At 43.0% G+C, this 16,109-nt stretch overlaps 1 protein-coding gene across 9 annotated transcripts in view; it reads left to right on the plus strand.

Annotated features, from left to right (window-relative positions):
* ELMO1 (engulfment and cell motility 1) overlaps positions 1–16,109 on the plus strand; it is a 490,805-nt gene that overhangs the window by 82,214 nt on the left and 392,482 nt on the right. For 8 of the 9 annotated variants that reach the window (XM_031455196.2, XM_031455188.2, XM_031455189.2 and 5 more), the window contains exon 2: positions 3,839–3,988. In XM_031455196.2, the coding sequence (XP_031311056.1) occupies positions 3,839–3,988 (150 nt within the window). Of the gene's footprint in view, positions 1–3,425; positions 3,562–3,838; positions 3,989–16,109 lie in introns of those variants that run through there. The other variant, XM_010975539.3, reaches the window with a different exon arrangement.

The raw sequence follows: 16,109 nt of genomic DNA on the forward strand, positions 1-16,109 counted from the left end.
CACCAGGAGATTGTATTTGTTTACTGAAATTTAGAAACGCATTTCCAGCTCAGTTACACCTGACCAAGCACTGGACTTCATGTTGATGTTTCTTGGGATCCTGATGAAACTATTTGATCTTGTGTCAAGTTCAGCCATGGGTTGCCCTGATCATTAGTAATCTGCTTGGAGGACTTGGGAGCTCAGAGCTCAACTGGAGGATGATTTTGCCCCTTAGAGGACATTTGGAAAAGCCTGGACATTTCTGATTGTCAACAACTAAAGAGTGGTATTGACTTCTAGTGGGTAGAGTCCAGGCATGCTGCTAACCATCCTACAATGCACAGGACAGCCTCATAACAAGGGACTGTGACCCCAAATGCTAACGGTCCCAAGGGCGAGAAAACCTGAACTAGAAACTCCCTTTTCTAAATTTCATCAGAAGCTACAGTGACTATATATAGAAGCCTGAGAGCTAGCTGTTCCCTCATGGAAATATAAATTCAAGAGGATAAAATGTGGACTTCTGAGGATAACAATGTGGATCAGTTTTCATTCTACAATTGTGCACCTGACTCCACAGGAGCCTGGCCGCACCCCATCTGTGCTGTTTGTTAATGTGGGGGAAACTGATTAAGGTCTAATTGGGCTGGTTAAGTGAGTTCCCAAAGGATGCTGCCTGGCCTCTTTGCTCCCAGTGGCAGCATTGTACCCTGCTCCTATCTTGTTCTCCACGGACATGCAGGGAGAACCGCATTATTCTCTTCTCACCTGTTCAACAGGTTTTGTCTGAACAGTCTTTGAGAAATAAATACCAGTTAAAGGGGAAGAAAAGCACACTTGGCCTCTGATTCCTAAAAGGATAAATTACCTCTTTCTCTGCAATTCTAGACGATTTTGTGTAGAGTTGGGAGGAAGAGGCTCAAATTGCATTTTTGTTTTTACTATCTATTCTCTTAACCACCAAGATTATGTGTTCTTTGTTTTGAATAGTGTTACCTGACATTCGTACCAAGTCTTTTTTCACATTAGAGTCTGTTTTCTTAACTCTTATTGTAGGGTGTGTAATTGAATCTGAATCCTGAATAGAAGTGACATGGTACAGATAAAACACACTGTCCTGGGAATTCTCAAGTGAATTTAAAGAACATACGGACTATGAAGAAGTCTGTCCTAGCACAGATTGTCTGCTTATATCTGCGCATATGAGAATCCATAATTATATAGCAAGTCCCTATTGTTAAATATTCAATTGTTTCCAAGTTTGGGAAATTAAAGCCAAAACAACAATTGGCATTGTTGTGGTTAAATTAATAATTATTTCTTGAGGAAACATCCTAGAAAGGTAGTCACTCAGAGGGAACACAAAATTTCAAGGCTTTTGGTACAGTTTGCCAAAAGTACCTCTGGAAAGTTGTACTGATTTATCCTCTGCATAGGTATGCATGGACATGAACTTTCTTCTTTAGAAGTCATGACCAGGAGATATGGTAGGAGTGTCTATGGGGGTCAAGATTACTGTGAATGAAGTTACCAAGTTTTGACCCAACTGCTATGGAAACTCATTCTCTTATTACTCTTGGCCTTACTTGGCTTTCACTCGTTTCAGGGACATACAAGGTTTGCCTCTGCCTCAGGGCCTTTGCACTTGCTGTTCTCTTGGCCAGCGACATGGTTTCTCCAGATGTCCATATGGCTCACCTCCTCACCTGTCGTAGTTCTTTACTCAAATGTTGCTCTCACTGAAGTTTTCCCTGGTTTCCCTGTTTAAAAGTGCAGTCCTTCCCCTCCTACACAGACAGACCCACATGCTTCAGATTCTCCATCCCTGCTTCATTTCCCTCCATATCCCTTGATGCCATTGTGCCATCTAATATCTAGATTTGCTGCTGTATCCCCTGCACTGAGAACAGGGCTGGCACAGAGTAGGACTCAATGATTATTGGTCGAATGAGCAACTGAACAACCACTTTATAGATTTGCTCTTGCTGTGAGCACTGATTATCTTCACAGCAGGCTGTCTTCGTCACCCTTGGCCCAAGGGGCAGCACTTTTATTTTGGTTCATTTCCTCTACTTGTCAGCTCTGGTGAAGTTAGTTATTTATATAACTGCTGGTGTTGTTGTTATTATTAACTGCCATTGGGCTGCCATTATTAACTCTGCTTTCTGTCATCTTAGTCATGCCCAACTGCCACTGAGATCTGGGATAGTAACTGACAAGGCCTACTCTGGTCTGATAAAGAACCAAATGCACATGTTTGATTAGAATCTTCATACAGAGATCAATTTCTTAAGAAAAAGACCAAGAACCCAATAGAAAAAAGGTAAAGGATTTGGACAGTTCACTGAAAAGTGGACATGGGACATTGCCTTTTTATGTTCAGCCTCACTCACAATAAGAGAAATAGATGTTAAAAAATACATTGAAATACATTTTTCCTTCAATGCATCAGGTGTGCAAAAGTTCAATCTGCCGGTGAGGCTGTGTATAAACAGGTAGCCCCGTTCATTGCTAAAGGGAGTGGAGACTGGTACAGCTCTCACTGTGGAGGGGTATTTGGAGATGGCTATCAAAATCTAAGACTGCATATGCTCTTTGACCTAATAATTCCACTTCTGTGAGTCTACTGTAAAAATATACTTGCACATGAGCAAAATGATGTATGGATAAGGTTATTCACCAGAGGCTTGTTTTTAATAGCCAAAGGTGAAAATCACCCAATGGCCCATGACAGGGAACTAGTTCATCAGACAGGATACTTCCTTACAAAGAAGAGCCGTGCAGCTGTAAAAGGAACCAGGACACAAGACTTGTACTAATATAGAAGGATTTAAAAGATATGTGAAATGAAAAAAAAAAAAAAAAGAACAGGGTATAGAATGCTGCCTTTTATATAAAGAAAATGAGAAATATAATATGCTTTTGCATTTGACTTACATACATGAAGAAATTCTGGAGGGATTCATAAGAAACTAGTATCAGCGGCTGGCTGGTGAGCTGGGGGCAGAAGTGGATATTGGGTGGGTGTATCATTTCGGGAGGAGGGAGATTCTGCACTGTCTTTACGTGTGCACGCACACATGCACACACATTCAGGTTTTTGAATCGAATGAATGTTTTACCTGTAGAAAAGTATTAAGTTAAAAAAAGTCATCCTAAAAGAAACTAGGCAGTCTAGGAGCGAGAGGCAGCAGAGGATAATCTTACTTCCTTTGTGTAATCAGAGCTATTCATTCCAGTGAGAATTCAAGGTCTGTTCTGAATGCTGGACTAGCATTCATTCAGTTTTCTTCGCCCTGCAAATGCATCGTGTGAGCTGGCCTGGGGGAGGGAGCCTGTGTGTGCATGCGTGTAAACCTTGGCGCCTTTCTCCTTCCTCATGACATCCTGGTTGCTACAGTGCGGGGCTCTATTTGTGACACACAGAAAATACTTTAAAGAAGTGCTGCTTCCTGGCCGTGACTTCCTGGGCAATCTGTCCTTCCGGAGGCTGTCGAGCATGAGGAGTTTGCATGCACTTCTGGACAGAGTGAGCCCTGCTCATTCAGCCCCCGGCACCATTCGGGGAAGAACCCAGCGGTAAGGACGCCTTGCTTCCCACTGACGACTCGGAGGCTGCCCCCTGCCAGGGCTTGTCTCCTGGCGGCTCTGACTCTAGGGCGTTGGCACCTGCCTCTCCTCTGTTTTCTCTCCTCAGGAGCCACCAGTAAGGGGTGTAGTTGGCGCCCTGTGTCTTGTGCACCCAGAGCCGTTTCTTGTACCTAAACCACTAGTGAAAACAGGAAGTGATCAAGCAAAATTCGCCCTGCATCTGCACTGAGCAACTTCTCTTTCTCTTTTTGTCATTCCTCATTAGGCACAGACACGTGCAGCCGTCTACACCGTAGGATCCTTCTTCCACTGGCTTTGGACATTCTCGGGATTTACAATGCCGCCACCCGCAGACATCGTCAAGGTGGCCATCGAATGGCCGGGTGCCTACCCCAAGCTCATGGAAATCGACCAGGTTAGTAATACCAGGAGCCACTTGGGGACTATTTTAGTTTCCCTTCTGTTCTGGAATTTTCACAGACTTTGGAAAGCTTATCCCCCCTGTTCTCTCTCTGGCTGTGTTGAAAAATCTGTATGATAATAGTTGCAGTGTAGTTTGACTTCTGTACCACATGCAGTGGTGATGGATGGAGTCTTTATACTCGTCCAACATCTACTTGGAGTGTGTCAATACAGGGCTTGTGCCTGAAGCTGTGAGGGAGGCGGGAGGGACAAGTGGACCGGGCTCCGGGCAGTTGGCACGGTGAAGGCTGTCCCAGCCCTGCCTTGCAGGGACTCGTGAATATGTGCAGATTGTTTTATCATAGACAACACAAAATGTAACTTTTAGAATCACTTTTCTCTTTGATTTTCATGGGAGCAGCCAGCAAGTGTGTTGGTACTTTGTCATTAACAGCTTGATAGTGAAATTAGTATAAAGGGACTCGGTCCTGGATCCTAGCCAGTTGTAATTTTATTATTAGAGTAAAATGCTCCGTGGGTCTAATACATTGTCTGGTATATAATAAGACTCAGTAAATTTTTACTGAATGGAAAAATATCAAGAAGATCTTTAAATGGTTCTACCATCCTTTAGCTGGGGTACTGACAGTCTTATGATGTAACTCTCATTTACTATTTGATTACAGGCTATCTCAGAAAGGTTACTTTTGTCAGTCTAGAGTAAATGACTTAAAGGAAAAAAACCGTTGTGCCCTACTGTACACTTAAGGTTTCATAAAGCATATAACGTGGGATTCTAGATGGCTTTCTACATTTTCAGAATTAGGGCACCATGGCAACTCCACTTTTCATGTTCTCAATAATATTTTATGATTATGAGCTGTACTTTTTTTTTTCCTAGTCAGATTCTATTATCTGGCTGAAGACCACTGCAAGATTTATATGTCACTGTGTGGACTTATTAAAATCAATTATAAAGGTCCAGTCAGAATTAGTCGAGTTTGAGCATGAATGTAAGAAAGGATACATTTTTAGGATTGTTGTCAAAAAAAAGGTGTCATCAGAATAGCACATCATTGTCATTTTAAGTGCTGTCTGAGACAGATTTTGTTGTGACTCTAGAAGTAACCCATGAAAGTGGAGGACCTGGCCCAGTAATTTTGTATACATTTGTGTCAGGCAATAATTGTTTGAGAGAGGATATGGGTTGAATATGATCTAAAATATGGCTGGGACTACTTGGTGCAGACTTCAGCAGTTAGGATTAGGTTTGTCTACAGCCCAGAGAACAACAGCTTCAGTGTGATAGCAGTTGGCCTCTCAGGTCCACATGGTAGTCCTGGGCTGGTGTGATGCTCCGGTGTCATGGACCCAGGCCCTCTGTCTCGTTGCTTTGCCTTCTCTGTATGTGGGGCTGAGGACCAGTTACTGGGCATCACCTGGGAGCTCACTAGAAATGCAGAGTCTCAGACCCTCCCCAGACCTCCTGACCCAGATGTGCATTTTAACAGGATCCCCAGGGGATTACTCTGTGTAGTTAAGTCTGAGAATTGCTAAGCTGGATACCTGGTGCCCAAGCCTGAGGCCTCATCAGGACCACCTGGGGCACTTGTTCAAATGTTCTCTGGGGCCCCATCCCAAGAGATTCTAAGTCTGGCTCAGGTAAACTATTTCCTTTGGATTCTGCCATGGCCCAGGGTGTTTGGAAACCTTTAAGACAGCAACTCCTGATTTACACTCTTAGGGGCCTGTGGGGTCTGTGTCCTGTTCCTGCCTTTGGAGATGGCCTTTGCTGTGTGTGTATCTTAATCATTTTTTGAAAAATATTCTTTTTATTTTGACACAATTTTAGGCTTACAGAAAAATTGCAAAGATTGCACAGAGTGTTTTTATTTACCCTTCACTTAGTTTCTTCTAATGTTAACATCTTAATACAACTATGGTATGTTTGCCAAAACTATGGTACGTTATTAGTAACTAAACTACACACTTCATTTGGATTTCATCAGTTTTTCCACCAATGTCCATCTTCTGTTGCAGGATCCAATCCAGGAATGCCAGCTACACTGTGACAGAGTCATTGTGGTTTTGGTCTCCTTCAGTCTTTGACAGTTTTTGAGTTGTTCCCTTGTTTTTCATGGCCTGATAATTTTGAAGAATGACTTTATTTTGAAACTATTTCAAGCACAGAGAAATGGCAAGAATGGTACAAATAACTGCTGTCTGCCTTTATCCAGATTCACTAATTATTGATATTTTGCTTCATTTGCTTTATTGTTTTTCTCTCTCTAGTGTGTGTGTGTGTGTGTGTATGTATCTCCCTCTTTTCAAACATTTGAGGGTGATTGAGAGCCATCATCTCCCTTTACCCCTAAATACTCAGTGTGTCTTTCCTAAGAATAAAATTATTCTCTTACATAACCACAGTCTCTTTATAAAAACCAAAAAAATTGAACAGTAGTTCAACACTGTCATCTAATTCAAAGCTCACACCCAGATTTCATCAGTTATCCCAATACAGTCCTTTGTAGGTGCTTTCCTCACAATCTGACACCCTTCCGGGACCATGTGTTACATTTGCTGTCATGTCTCTCTGGTCTCCGTGGATCTGGAATGGTTCCTTAGTCTCTCTTTATCTTTTGTGAACTTGACAGTTTCATAGAGTATGGGGCAGGTGTTTTGTGGAACGCCCATCAGTTTGGGTTTCTCTCACATTTCCTCCTGGTGAGGCTCAGGTTTTGCATTTTCGGGCCAGCAAGCCAGAGAGAGGATGTTGTGTCCTTCTCAGGACATTGTATCAGGAGGCAAGTGAGGTTGCCTTGTGTTGATTCTGGATTTACAAAGGCAAATATTGAGGTTCATAGGAGTCAGATGGTCAGTGAGACCAGGACACAGACCCAGGCCTCCCGTACTCGGAAGCCTGAATTTGTGAGTTGGCTAAATTGTAGGCCTCCTGCTAATGCTGGTCTTATGGAGTCAGAGACCCAGTTCCTTACTGCCCTACAGCTGCTGAAGTTGGAGTGAGACTTGTGGCGGTGTTGGTGTAGGTGTTGTTTCTTGATCAGGTGGGAAGTTGGCATAAGAATGGGAAATGTATTTGCACGAGCAAGGAAGACTTGAGCGATGATTAACACCTGGGTTTTCTCCTAATCTTCTATCTTGTTCAACAAAGGTCACCTAACCTATCTCTCTCCCATCGCATGTTTCCTTTGTTTGGAAAACTCTTCTTTTTAACCTAGATAGCTGCCGTTTCACTAAAAGGTATTTCTGGAAGTTGGGTTAGGCACTGCTGCCCCATCTTCTCCCCAAACCTCCAGTATCCCTCCTAATCACGTTGGGCTGTCACTGTCTATCAGCTTTAACCAGTGGTCCTCAACTTTGAGTATGCCCAAGAGTCACCCGGGGAGCTTGTGAAAAGTGCACATTCCCAGCCCACCTGCAGAGCTGGTGATTCTGCTGGCCAGGGATGGGTCCTTAATCGGGTTTGTGATAAACATCTGGTTTGGGAGTCCAAACCAAGGCCTCGCACATCTTACCCGTTTCATGAAAGGTAAAACAGTTCTCTTAACTGGACAATCAGAGGATATATCCATCATATTTTTCAGGACAGATAGTTTTTTTCTATGGGGCAGACAGGTAAAAATTACACTGTATGGTAATTGCATTTAGGTTCTAAAGGAAAGAATCTGCCGAGAAGTCTATGCAATATATAATTTGTCCAGAATGAGTTTTCTTTGGGGGAAGGAAGTCCTGAAGTATCCCCAAAGCAGTTTATTCATCAATTGAAAGCTCTCCAAAAATAGAACTATTGGGAAACCGAGTTATGTGGGGTAGAAAAGAAAAGCTCCCTCAGTTTTTTGGAGGGAATAACTTCAGAATATCCTCACATGGCTAAGTTTACTCGGTGCAGTTAAGACTTAAACTTGTTGATTTTAACATTGCTGTGACATCTGAAAAAACTTACGTGATGTTCTGGTGGTTTAAAAAAAAAATTCTGCACAGCCACGCTCCAACAGGGGCCCCTCAGGTTCAAGGGGATATCGGCTTGGAGTGGACTCATTTATCTCCACTCTAAATTTTGAGGAGACAATTCTGTGTTTCCACTCAGCAGGAAAAGCACTGAGCAGCTTTTTATAAGTGGAGTTTGCTGTATTGTATGAGGCTCTCATAAGAGTTGTCAGCTGGCTCGTTTGTTCGCAGCCTCTGCTCCTGCCTTTACTGTCTATTGTTGTGTTTCGACCTCGGGAGCCACTCGAGGCTGGAGGTGATGATTGTGTGGATGCACGGAGCCTGAAATCCTCCCCATCCACTGTGCTCTCAACTATTTACCAAACAGCGCATCTCTCCGTCAAGGGTGGGAACCCCCAACACTTTGACAAGAGGCATCTGCTGAGAGCAGTGTGTCCTAACAGATGTAGGACAGATTCTGGGACATTTAAACCTGGGTGTGGGCTTTGGACCCCCCCCCTTTCTGTGGGAGGCCCACTTAGCCTCGTTGAGCCTCAGTATCTTCACCCTGTCAAGTCGGGATAATAATTTGCCACCTTTTATTATTTTTGTGAAGGTTAAAGAAAATATATGAAAGGAATGTAGGACAATGCCCAGCTCGGGATAATTACTGCAGTAAGGGCAGGCATTATTGATGCTAGTTTAAGCAAGTTTTCATTAAACTGGACAATGAGATGCTCTGATTTTCCTTTATATCTGCCCTTCCATCGCCAACAGTTTTCCATCTTTCTCCTTTCTCTGCCTAACTTTTTAAATGCTTAGGAAGGACTAAAAATTAAAGGGCAGTGGGAGGGAGGCATCACCCAGCAATGAAGGAACATGCTAACCCAACATGCAGCCGATTCATGCTATGGAATACTCACTGGCTCCCCAGTACTCTTCCACCATATTTTCTTCTATCTCTTGGTCCCTTGCCAGCATTCTGGGAAGCACATGCTCTTCGGTCCTCCCATCTCTCCTGCCTCTGCCCTGCCCCCGTCTGCCTTTCTTTACAAGGAGTACACTGAAGCCAGAAAGCTACCACTCCTACTTTTGAGACCACTCGATGTCTTTGTCTCCTGTCATCCTGTCATCCTTTTCCATTGCAGCAGAGGAGGGAAGAGGTGGCCCCACTTTCTTCCCAGGGCATCAGTTTATCCCAACCCCTGTCTCTTTGCTTCAGCTGTGTTTCAATCCAGCCTTTCCCCTCACCCAAAGCTTGGCCCAAGCAATATTCTCTTCATTTGTTCTTTTCTCCTCTGCTTTCAACAGTAAGCTCTTCTATACTCACCTCAGAAAATCCTCCTCTTGACCTAGTAACTCTCCTGCTGGTGTGTAATTTATTTTTTGCCTTTCCATTTCAAGCCGATTGAAGTGTTGTCAGTATATGTCATCTGTGTTGCTTCAGTATCTACTTAATCTTAGGACGAATAACGATTTTCCTTTCTCTGGTGCTGGCTTCTTTGATGGCACTAATGCTTTCCCTTTTGCTGAGCTAAATGGTCTTCACTCCGCCTTGGTTGGCCTCTCCGCCTTGGTTGGCCTCACCCCCTTTGTTACACTTGGCAAAGCTGCTCATTCATCTTTTTCAAATTCCTCCCTCCCTTCATTAAGCTTTGGTTCTGAGATTCTCTCCCCTTGTTTGATTAGTCTTGTGAGTTTCCCTCATGGTCCCCTGTCTCTCTCCTTCTTTCTGAATCTGTCACAACCTCAATGCTTAGCCCTCTGGTCTGTGTTCATTATTGACACTCACTGTCTCCGATTCCATGTTCTCTCATGGCTTTCAGTATAACTTCTATCTAAATAATACCAGCTCCGATCACTGGCTTGTCCTGCTAGCGGGTCACCAGTTCATCTCTCTATTTAATGGATATATTACGTCCCTGTATATACTTTCAGTTACTTACAGATTACAAGCAAATGGTTGGCAAAACTGTTCAAATGTGAACCTGGAGGAAGGGAGTCTGATAGATGTTACCAACTTTTGGAAGTTATTTCATGTAGAAGAGGGATCACTGGATGTGTTATTTCTGGCCCCAAACGTACAAACTCCATCCTCTCCATACAAGATTAGAGATCTCATCTCTAATCAGGAAAAGCTATCTTGGGCCATCTTGACAGGAGAGGGGTCCTGATCATCTATTGTGTGCATTGGACCAACACTCGAGTAGGCTGTTACGCTGCAAATTCAGCTCCGAGAGGATGGTGGGAAGAGATGCATGGTCTTCAGCCTCGGCTCTGCAGATCCTTCTTAAGTAGTTCAGGCGCGAGGGGTGCTCACGGCGGGCTTCCAGGATCTCCACGCTCACTCCTGCCACAGCGGCTGCTATTCACTGGGTTTTTTGTTGTTTTTTTTTTTTTTAATGCTTTGGGGAAGGATTTTGTTTGAAGAAAGTATATCACAATTGGAAAAAAAAAAAGTTATGGAAGATTCTTGCACATTCCAGTGACCCTGAGACTTGAGTCAGTTTCCTTAGCTCACCTTCCTGTCCTTCCACGGTTTCCCATCACATCATCCCAGGTTCAAGTTATCTGCAAGGGCTGCGTATTATTCTCCAGTAACCTCTTGTTTTGTAGAAGCTGCCCCTTTGGAAGTGTGTCCCTGCACATTAGGCACGTTTGGTCATCTCTTGTACTTTCTTTCTAACAGTCCGCCTGCTCCAAGTCCTCCTGCCCTCTCCTCCCCTCTCCACTCCTCTAAATCCTGGCCTTGCTAGCACTACAGAGAGCCTGCTTTCTGCTCAGGTATTTTTTTGATCATGTTATAATGCAGCTGTTTCTCCATCCTTCTAATTTCTTGTACCATTTTATTTGCCTGGAGCTTTTATTTACAGTTGATATCGCCTGCGCCTGATGTTATTTACAATTTTTTTTAATCGTGCCCATGTCTTTTGAAGCAGATTATAAGCTTCTGTTTGTCAGCCTATCTTACCTACGTTTATATCCTGTGGTCCATCTCATCAATCTCTATTTTTTGTGGATCGGCTTTTGGCTTGAATTGTGAGTAGTAAAGAATAAAACATTGGTATTCTCCGTTTTCCAAACAGAAGAATTACAATAACAACCCCTCCCCGTATATGGCTACAGATTTTATTTTTCTAAAAGAAACATAGATGCATGTGTTTTTAGGCAAGCGTGTACAAAATGATTGTCTACAGTTTTCCCTCAGCGATCTTATTTCTGTAGCATAGTTAAGATATAATTCAATATGCGTAAATTTGATTTACCCAAGACCTTTTTAAAGCTCACTGATTGCACAAAGCACATTGAAGTTTTTGTGCTTAACATGGGAGTTCTACTCACTTAGTGCATAATAAGAATAATAGTAGTAATAACAGCATGTGCCATCTAATCAGCGCATATTACATGCCAGGCACTGTGTTAGGTGCTGTGCACGGAGTGTTTCATCTCCTGACAACCCAGCAAGACGGGCTTTAGACCTCCTAGTTGACAGTTGTTCAGAGGTTCATTAAGTTGCCTAAGATCACACAGTTAGGAAGCTACTGATTTGAATCCAGCACTGGGTGACCCTAAAATCCAGGCAGTTTCCACTAATTCGTTAATCTGTTCCATAGTTATTTTTCTGTTTATTTCACTTTAGCTGTATCGAGGTATGCTTGACATTTGGTGAGAACAATTAAGTTCTACTCTTGTAGCAAACTTCAACCATATGATACGGTCACCATGTTTTACATTAGTCCTCAGGCCTTGTTCATCTTACAGCTGAAAGTTTTCACCCTTTGATCAACCTCTCCGTATTTCCCCACCCGCCAGCCTCTGGCAACCACTCTTTTGCTCTCTGTTTCTACGAATTTAATTTTTTCGGGGGCGAGGGGAGATCCCACGTATAAGCAGCGGTGGTATTTGTCTCTCTTTGTCTGGTTTATTCATGTGTTTGGTCGGGTTCTGTTTGGGTCTCTCCATCTCTTATGACTCAGTTGAATGGTTCCCACCAGTAACACCAGCCTGGTTTGAACAGACACTTAAGCCCTTGCCAGCATGCCTGCTCCATCCACTAACAACGTGACATCCAGGGATGCATGGTGTTATGAAAGCCAAGACTGTATTTCCTCAAAAATTAGGGAAAATTTGATGATTGTTCTGAGTTATTACAGAAGGAGCCCACATGAAGTGAGACAGAGCCTTGGAAGGCTGGTTTCTCTGGGGCTGCGCACCGGGAGAGGCAGGCTGGCCTGGTGCTTAGGGGCATGACTTCGTGTAGACTTACTGGGACTCCGAATCTGGGCTGCCACTAAATGCTGTGTGACGGGGGACAAGCCTCCTGCTTTGTAAGGAAGAACTGTCAATATGCATACATCCTTCCTGGCATTCTGGGAACTCAGTGAGATAATCACTCAGTGCCCTGCTTAAAAATGCTAACCATTAGGAGGAGCCAATTATGGGTTTTTTCCAGAGTGGTACATAGAATAGAACACATTTTTTATGTTTCAAGCAAGACTGGAGCCAATAATACAAACTTTCCCAAGACATTTAAATATTGAGAGCCTGGCGAACTAAATGACACTTCAACTCCAAATCAAGAGTTTTGAATTCAGCCACATAGAATAAACAATATGAGTGTGTTTAATACCACCGAAGGGTACGTTTTAAAATAGTTAAGATTGCAATTTTTATGTTATGTGTATTTTACCACAATAGGCATAATAATAATAAAGATCCCAGAGAATCAAGAAAATGAGACTGCATTTCTGGAAAGCGAGGTTCCAACCTTGCACCGCAGAAATGAAAAGTCATGTAATTTTCCTGGACTGTTCTTTCCTGAGTGGTTGGATGCATCAGGATTTCTCAGCCTTGGCACTATTGACGTTTTGGACTGGATAGCTGTTAGTTTTGAAGGCTGCCTTGTGCACTATAGGGTTTTAGCAGGATCCTGGCCCCTACCCACTAGATACCAATAACATTACATCCCTCCACGGCTGTGACAGCCAAAAATGTCTCCAGACATTGCCAACATCCCCAGGTGGCGGACAAGTTTCCCTTTGTTGAGAATGGACTAAATCAGTGGCTCCCAAGCTTGGTTCTGCATCAGAACCACATGAAGCATGTTGAACCTACAGAAAGGATTATTTGTAGGTGTGGTTCAAGGCCCAGGGAGTTTGTGTCAAGCTCTGTGGTGATGCTGATGCTCTCGGACCGAGATTTGGAAATCACTGATGTGAGGTCTTCTAACTTTCTGACTCTACCTGCTGGCAGTGCTTCTGGCTCCTACAGTCAGGTTCAGGGAGTTGTCAGTAAAATGGCCCTATTAGTTCTTCCCCTTTTCTTCCTTCACAGAGAGTACAAATGTAGCACCTTCAAGAGCTCCCTTTGCTCCACGTACGGAAGGTGTGATAAAGCCCATGCAATACTGCACTACTGCTTCCTGTGCCATCATAATAAGGTAGATTGTTAATGCGACAGGAATGGTCATCGCTCGTTTGCTTTGTGCAGCTGTTGGATTTGACATTGTAACAGCTATTTCTTAAACTTCCTTTAATATAAGTGACCAAGGTACTTCCCTCTCTCTCCTTATATATGAGAATGTATATAACCTCATGAAATCTTAGAGTTTGGAAGAGAGCAAACGTATTTCTCCCCTCCACCCTCCACCAAGAGCTGAGTTTAACTGAGCAAGAATGAACTCCGGCATTCTGCTTTTTCTTTTGAAGATGAATTGCAGATTTCAGATTTCAGCTTGCTTTCTAGGCAGGTGGGGTGGGATTCTCCTCCATTCTACTTCCCTTCCCCGACTCTGTCACTCAGAGCTGGTTGGGCAACTCAGGACAGAGCCTTTTATCAGTCATGTTTTCTTAAGATTTGATGACTAAGACACCTCACATTTCTAGAACGTTTTGTGTGTATCAAACTTTGTACTTCATTTTCCTGTTAGGTCAACTGGCAGTTTGTGGTGGGGTATAGAAACATGCAGATTTCAGCATTCAGGAGGACTCTGGGTTCCCAGAAAAAAGGGATTTTGTTTTAGAAAGAGGCAGCTTTGACTTTATCTCTAGGAGCATGCAGACCTGTGTGGTGGGCCCGGAATTTTGAGGCAATGAGAGCAGCCTCAGGGAAAGAAAATATGTGCTTTTCTAGTTTCTTTTTTGTAGAATTTCCATCAAATGTATTTGAGGGTTCTTTAAGTCAATGATACCACCATGGTGCAGGACAACCTCCCCCCACAACTCCCACAGCCTCTCAAAGAACAAATCCTGTAGAGTTTACCTCCTAAATGGTTCTTGATCCTGTCCACCCTTCTCCATCCTTGCCAGCACTGGTCTCTCTTGCCTCCACCAGGTGACTTCAGTAGCATCTCTTACTTGCTCTCCAGTGCATTCTCCCAGGCCTGGCGTTCTTCAGTGGCTCTCCCACTGCACTTAGCATAGCATCCACACTTCCTTGCTGTGGTGGCTATGACCCTGTCCTCCCCAGCCCTTGCCTATGTCACCAGCTTTGCTTAGAGTTACTGTAGGTTCCCCCAAACCCCTCTATCTTGGTTCTCATTGTAAGTGACTTTTGTTTACTTTCATGAATGCACACTTCTTAGAGACTTTATATAAATGTGGTTTTTCTCTTAACTGAAAATTACCATCCTTTGTTTCTCTGCTTATCCAACTCCCAGATGAAATGTAAGCATCTTAAAAGTCTCCTCTGCCCCCTCAGACCAGACGAAGGCCCTTGTAATATGCACTTGTAACATCCAGTGTGAGTCCACTTAGTCATTGTGTGATGCTCTGCACGAGCCCGGTGTGTTCCCAGTGCCTAGAGTGGGGCCTGATAGGTGGTAAACTCATAATAATATGAGTGCAGGAAATAGGGGATGTTTGTACTTTTTCTGTCTAACGATACAGACAATTAAATATGATTATGAAAGCAGTAGCCTGGTGAGGATGTGAAGAACATCCCATCCCTCATTCCCACCATGCATTCTAAATATAGCATTACTTTGTATGAATTGACTTTATGAAGATCTATTTTTGTCCTTCCATCAAGGCCATCCATAATCAAAAGACAACCAAATGACTTTGAGATAAACTGTATCAATTTTCAAAATGATTATAGGTGGGCCATTACTCTGGGGCAAGTTTGGGGTGATCTGTTTGCATTTATCAACCTCATCACCATAAGATGCTCACCATTTCCCCTGTCACTTCTTTCTTGACCTCTGACCCATATAAAAAGCTACCTATCTGCTTATTTCTCTTGCCCAGCTAAATGTCCCTTGCACCTCAAACTCAACATATTCAAAACAGTCCTCATTGTTCTTTTTAACCCCCTAAACATGTACAGTTTTGCTTTTCTTCATATTTTCCTTTTCTTGGTGACCAGTTTGCTGAAGCTAAAACTCTATGTCTCCTTAGACTCTTTTCTTTCCCTCAACTTTTCTGTCCAGAGACCTTGCTGGCATCTGGTCCCTCTTCATCACACCTGCTGCTGCAGCTCTGGTTGACCCTATTCTCTCTGGACATTGTGGAGGGACACAGAGATCAAGGGGGGGCTTAACAATAAGTGTGCCAAATGTCCTCAAAGGAAGAACTTTAGAAGACAGAGAATCATATCTACACAAAAAGGAAATTATGAGCCCAAATTTGGGAGATATAAATTGAAATAGACAGATATGAGAAAGAACCAATTAGAAATCTCAGAAATGAAAAAAATGTACACATAGTAAGTAAAATGTAAAACAAAACAAAACAAAACTACAACAGGGAAAATCAATAAAACATATAGAGTAACTCTAGAGTGGATTTTGCTAAGGAGAGAACCAGTAACTTGGAGAGGACCAGCATACACCCTAAAAGATAAAGGAATGAAAAATATGAACGTGAAGTTGTGTTAAAGGACACTTTAAGAAGTTCCGTCCTGTGTCTAACTGGCAATCATACTAATAAAGAATGGAAGGAATGGTGGAAAGGCAATATTTGAGGAGATCCTGGCTAATACCTTACCTTTCTGGAATTGAAAGAAATTCTACAGGGGCCCTGGATTTGGTCAGTTGGTTGGATAGAGAAACTGCCATGAGGAGCTCTGTGGACTTAATAATTTGTCGAAGAGTCGTGAGAAAAGGGAAGGTTTCTAAGCAGGGGAGTGATGTGGTATGATTTGTACTTTAGGAGGTCAGAATTTGAGAACTGTTTTGTAAGAAGTAA

This window comes from Camelus dromedarius, chromosome 7 (assembly GCF_036321535.1).
Source record: "Camelus dromedarius isolate mCamDro1 chromosome 7, mCamDro1.pat, whole genome shotgun sequence".
NCBI classification, from domain to species: Eukaryota; Metazoa; Chordata; class Mammalia; order Artiodactyla; family Camelidae; genus Camelus; species Camelus dromedarius.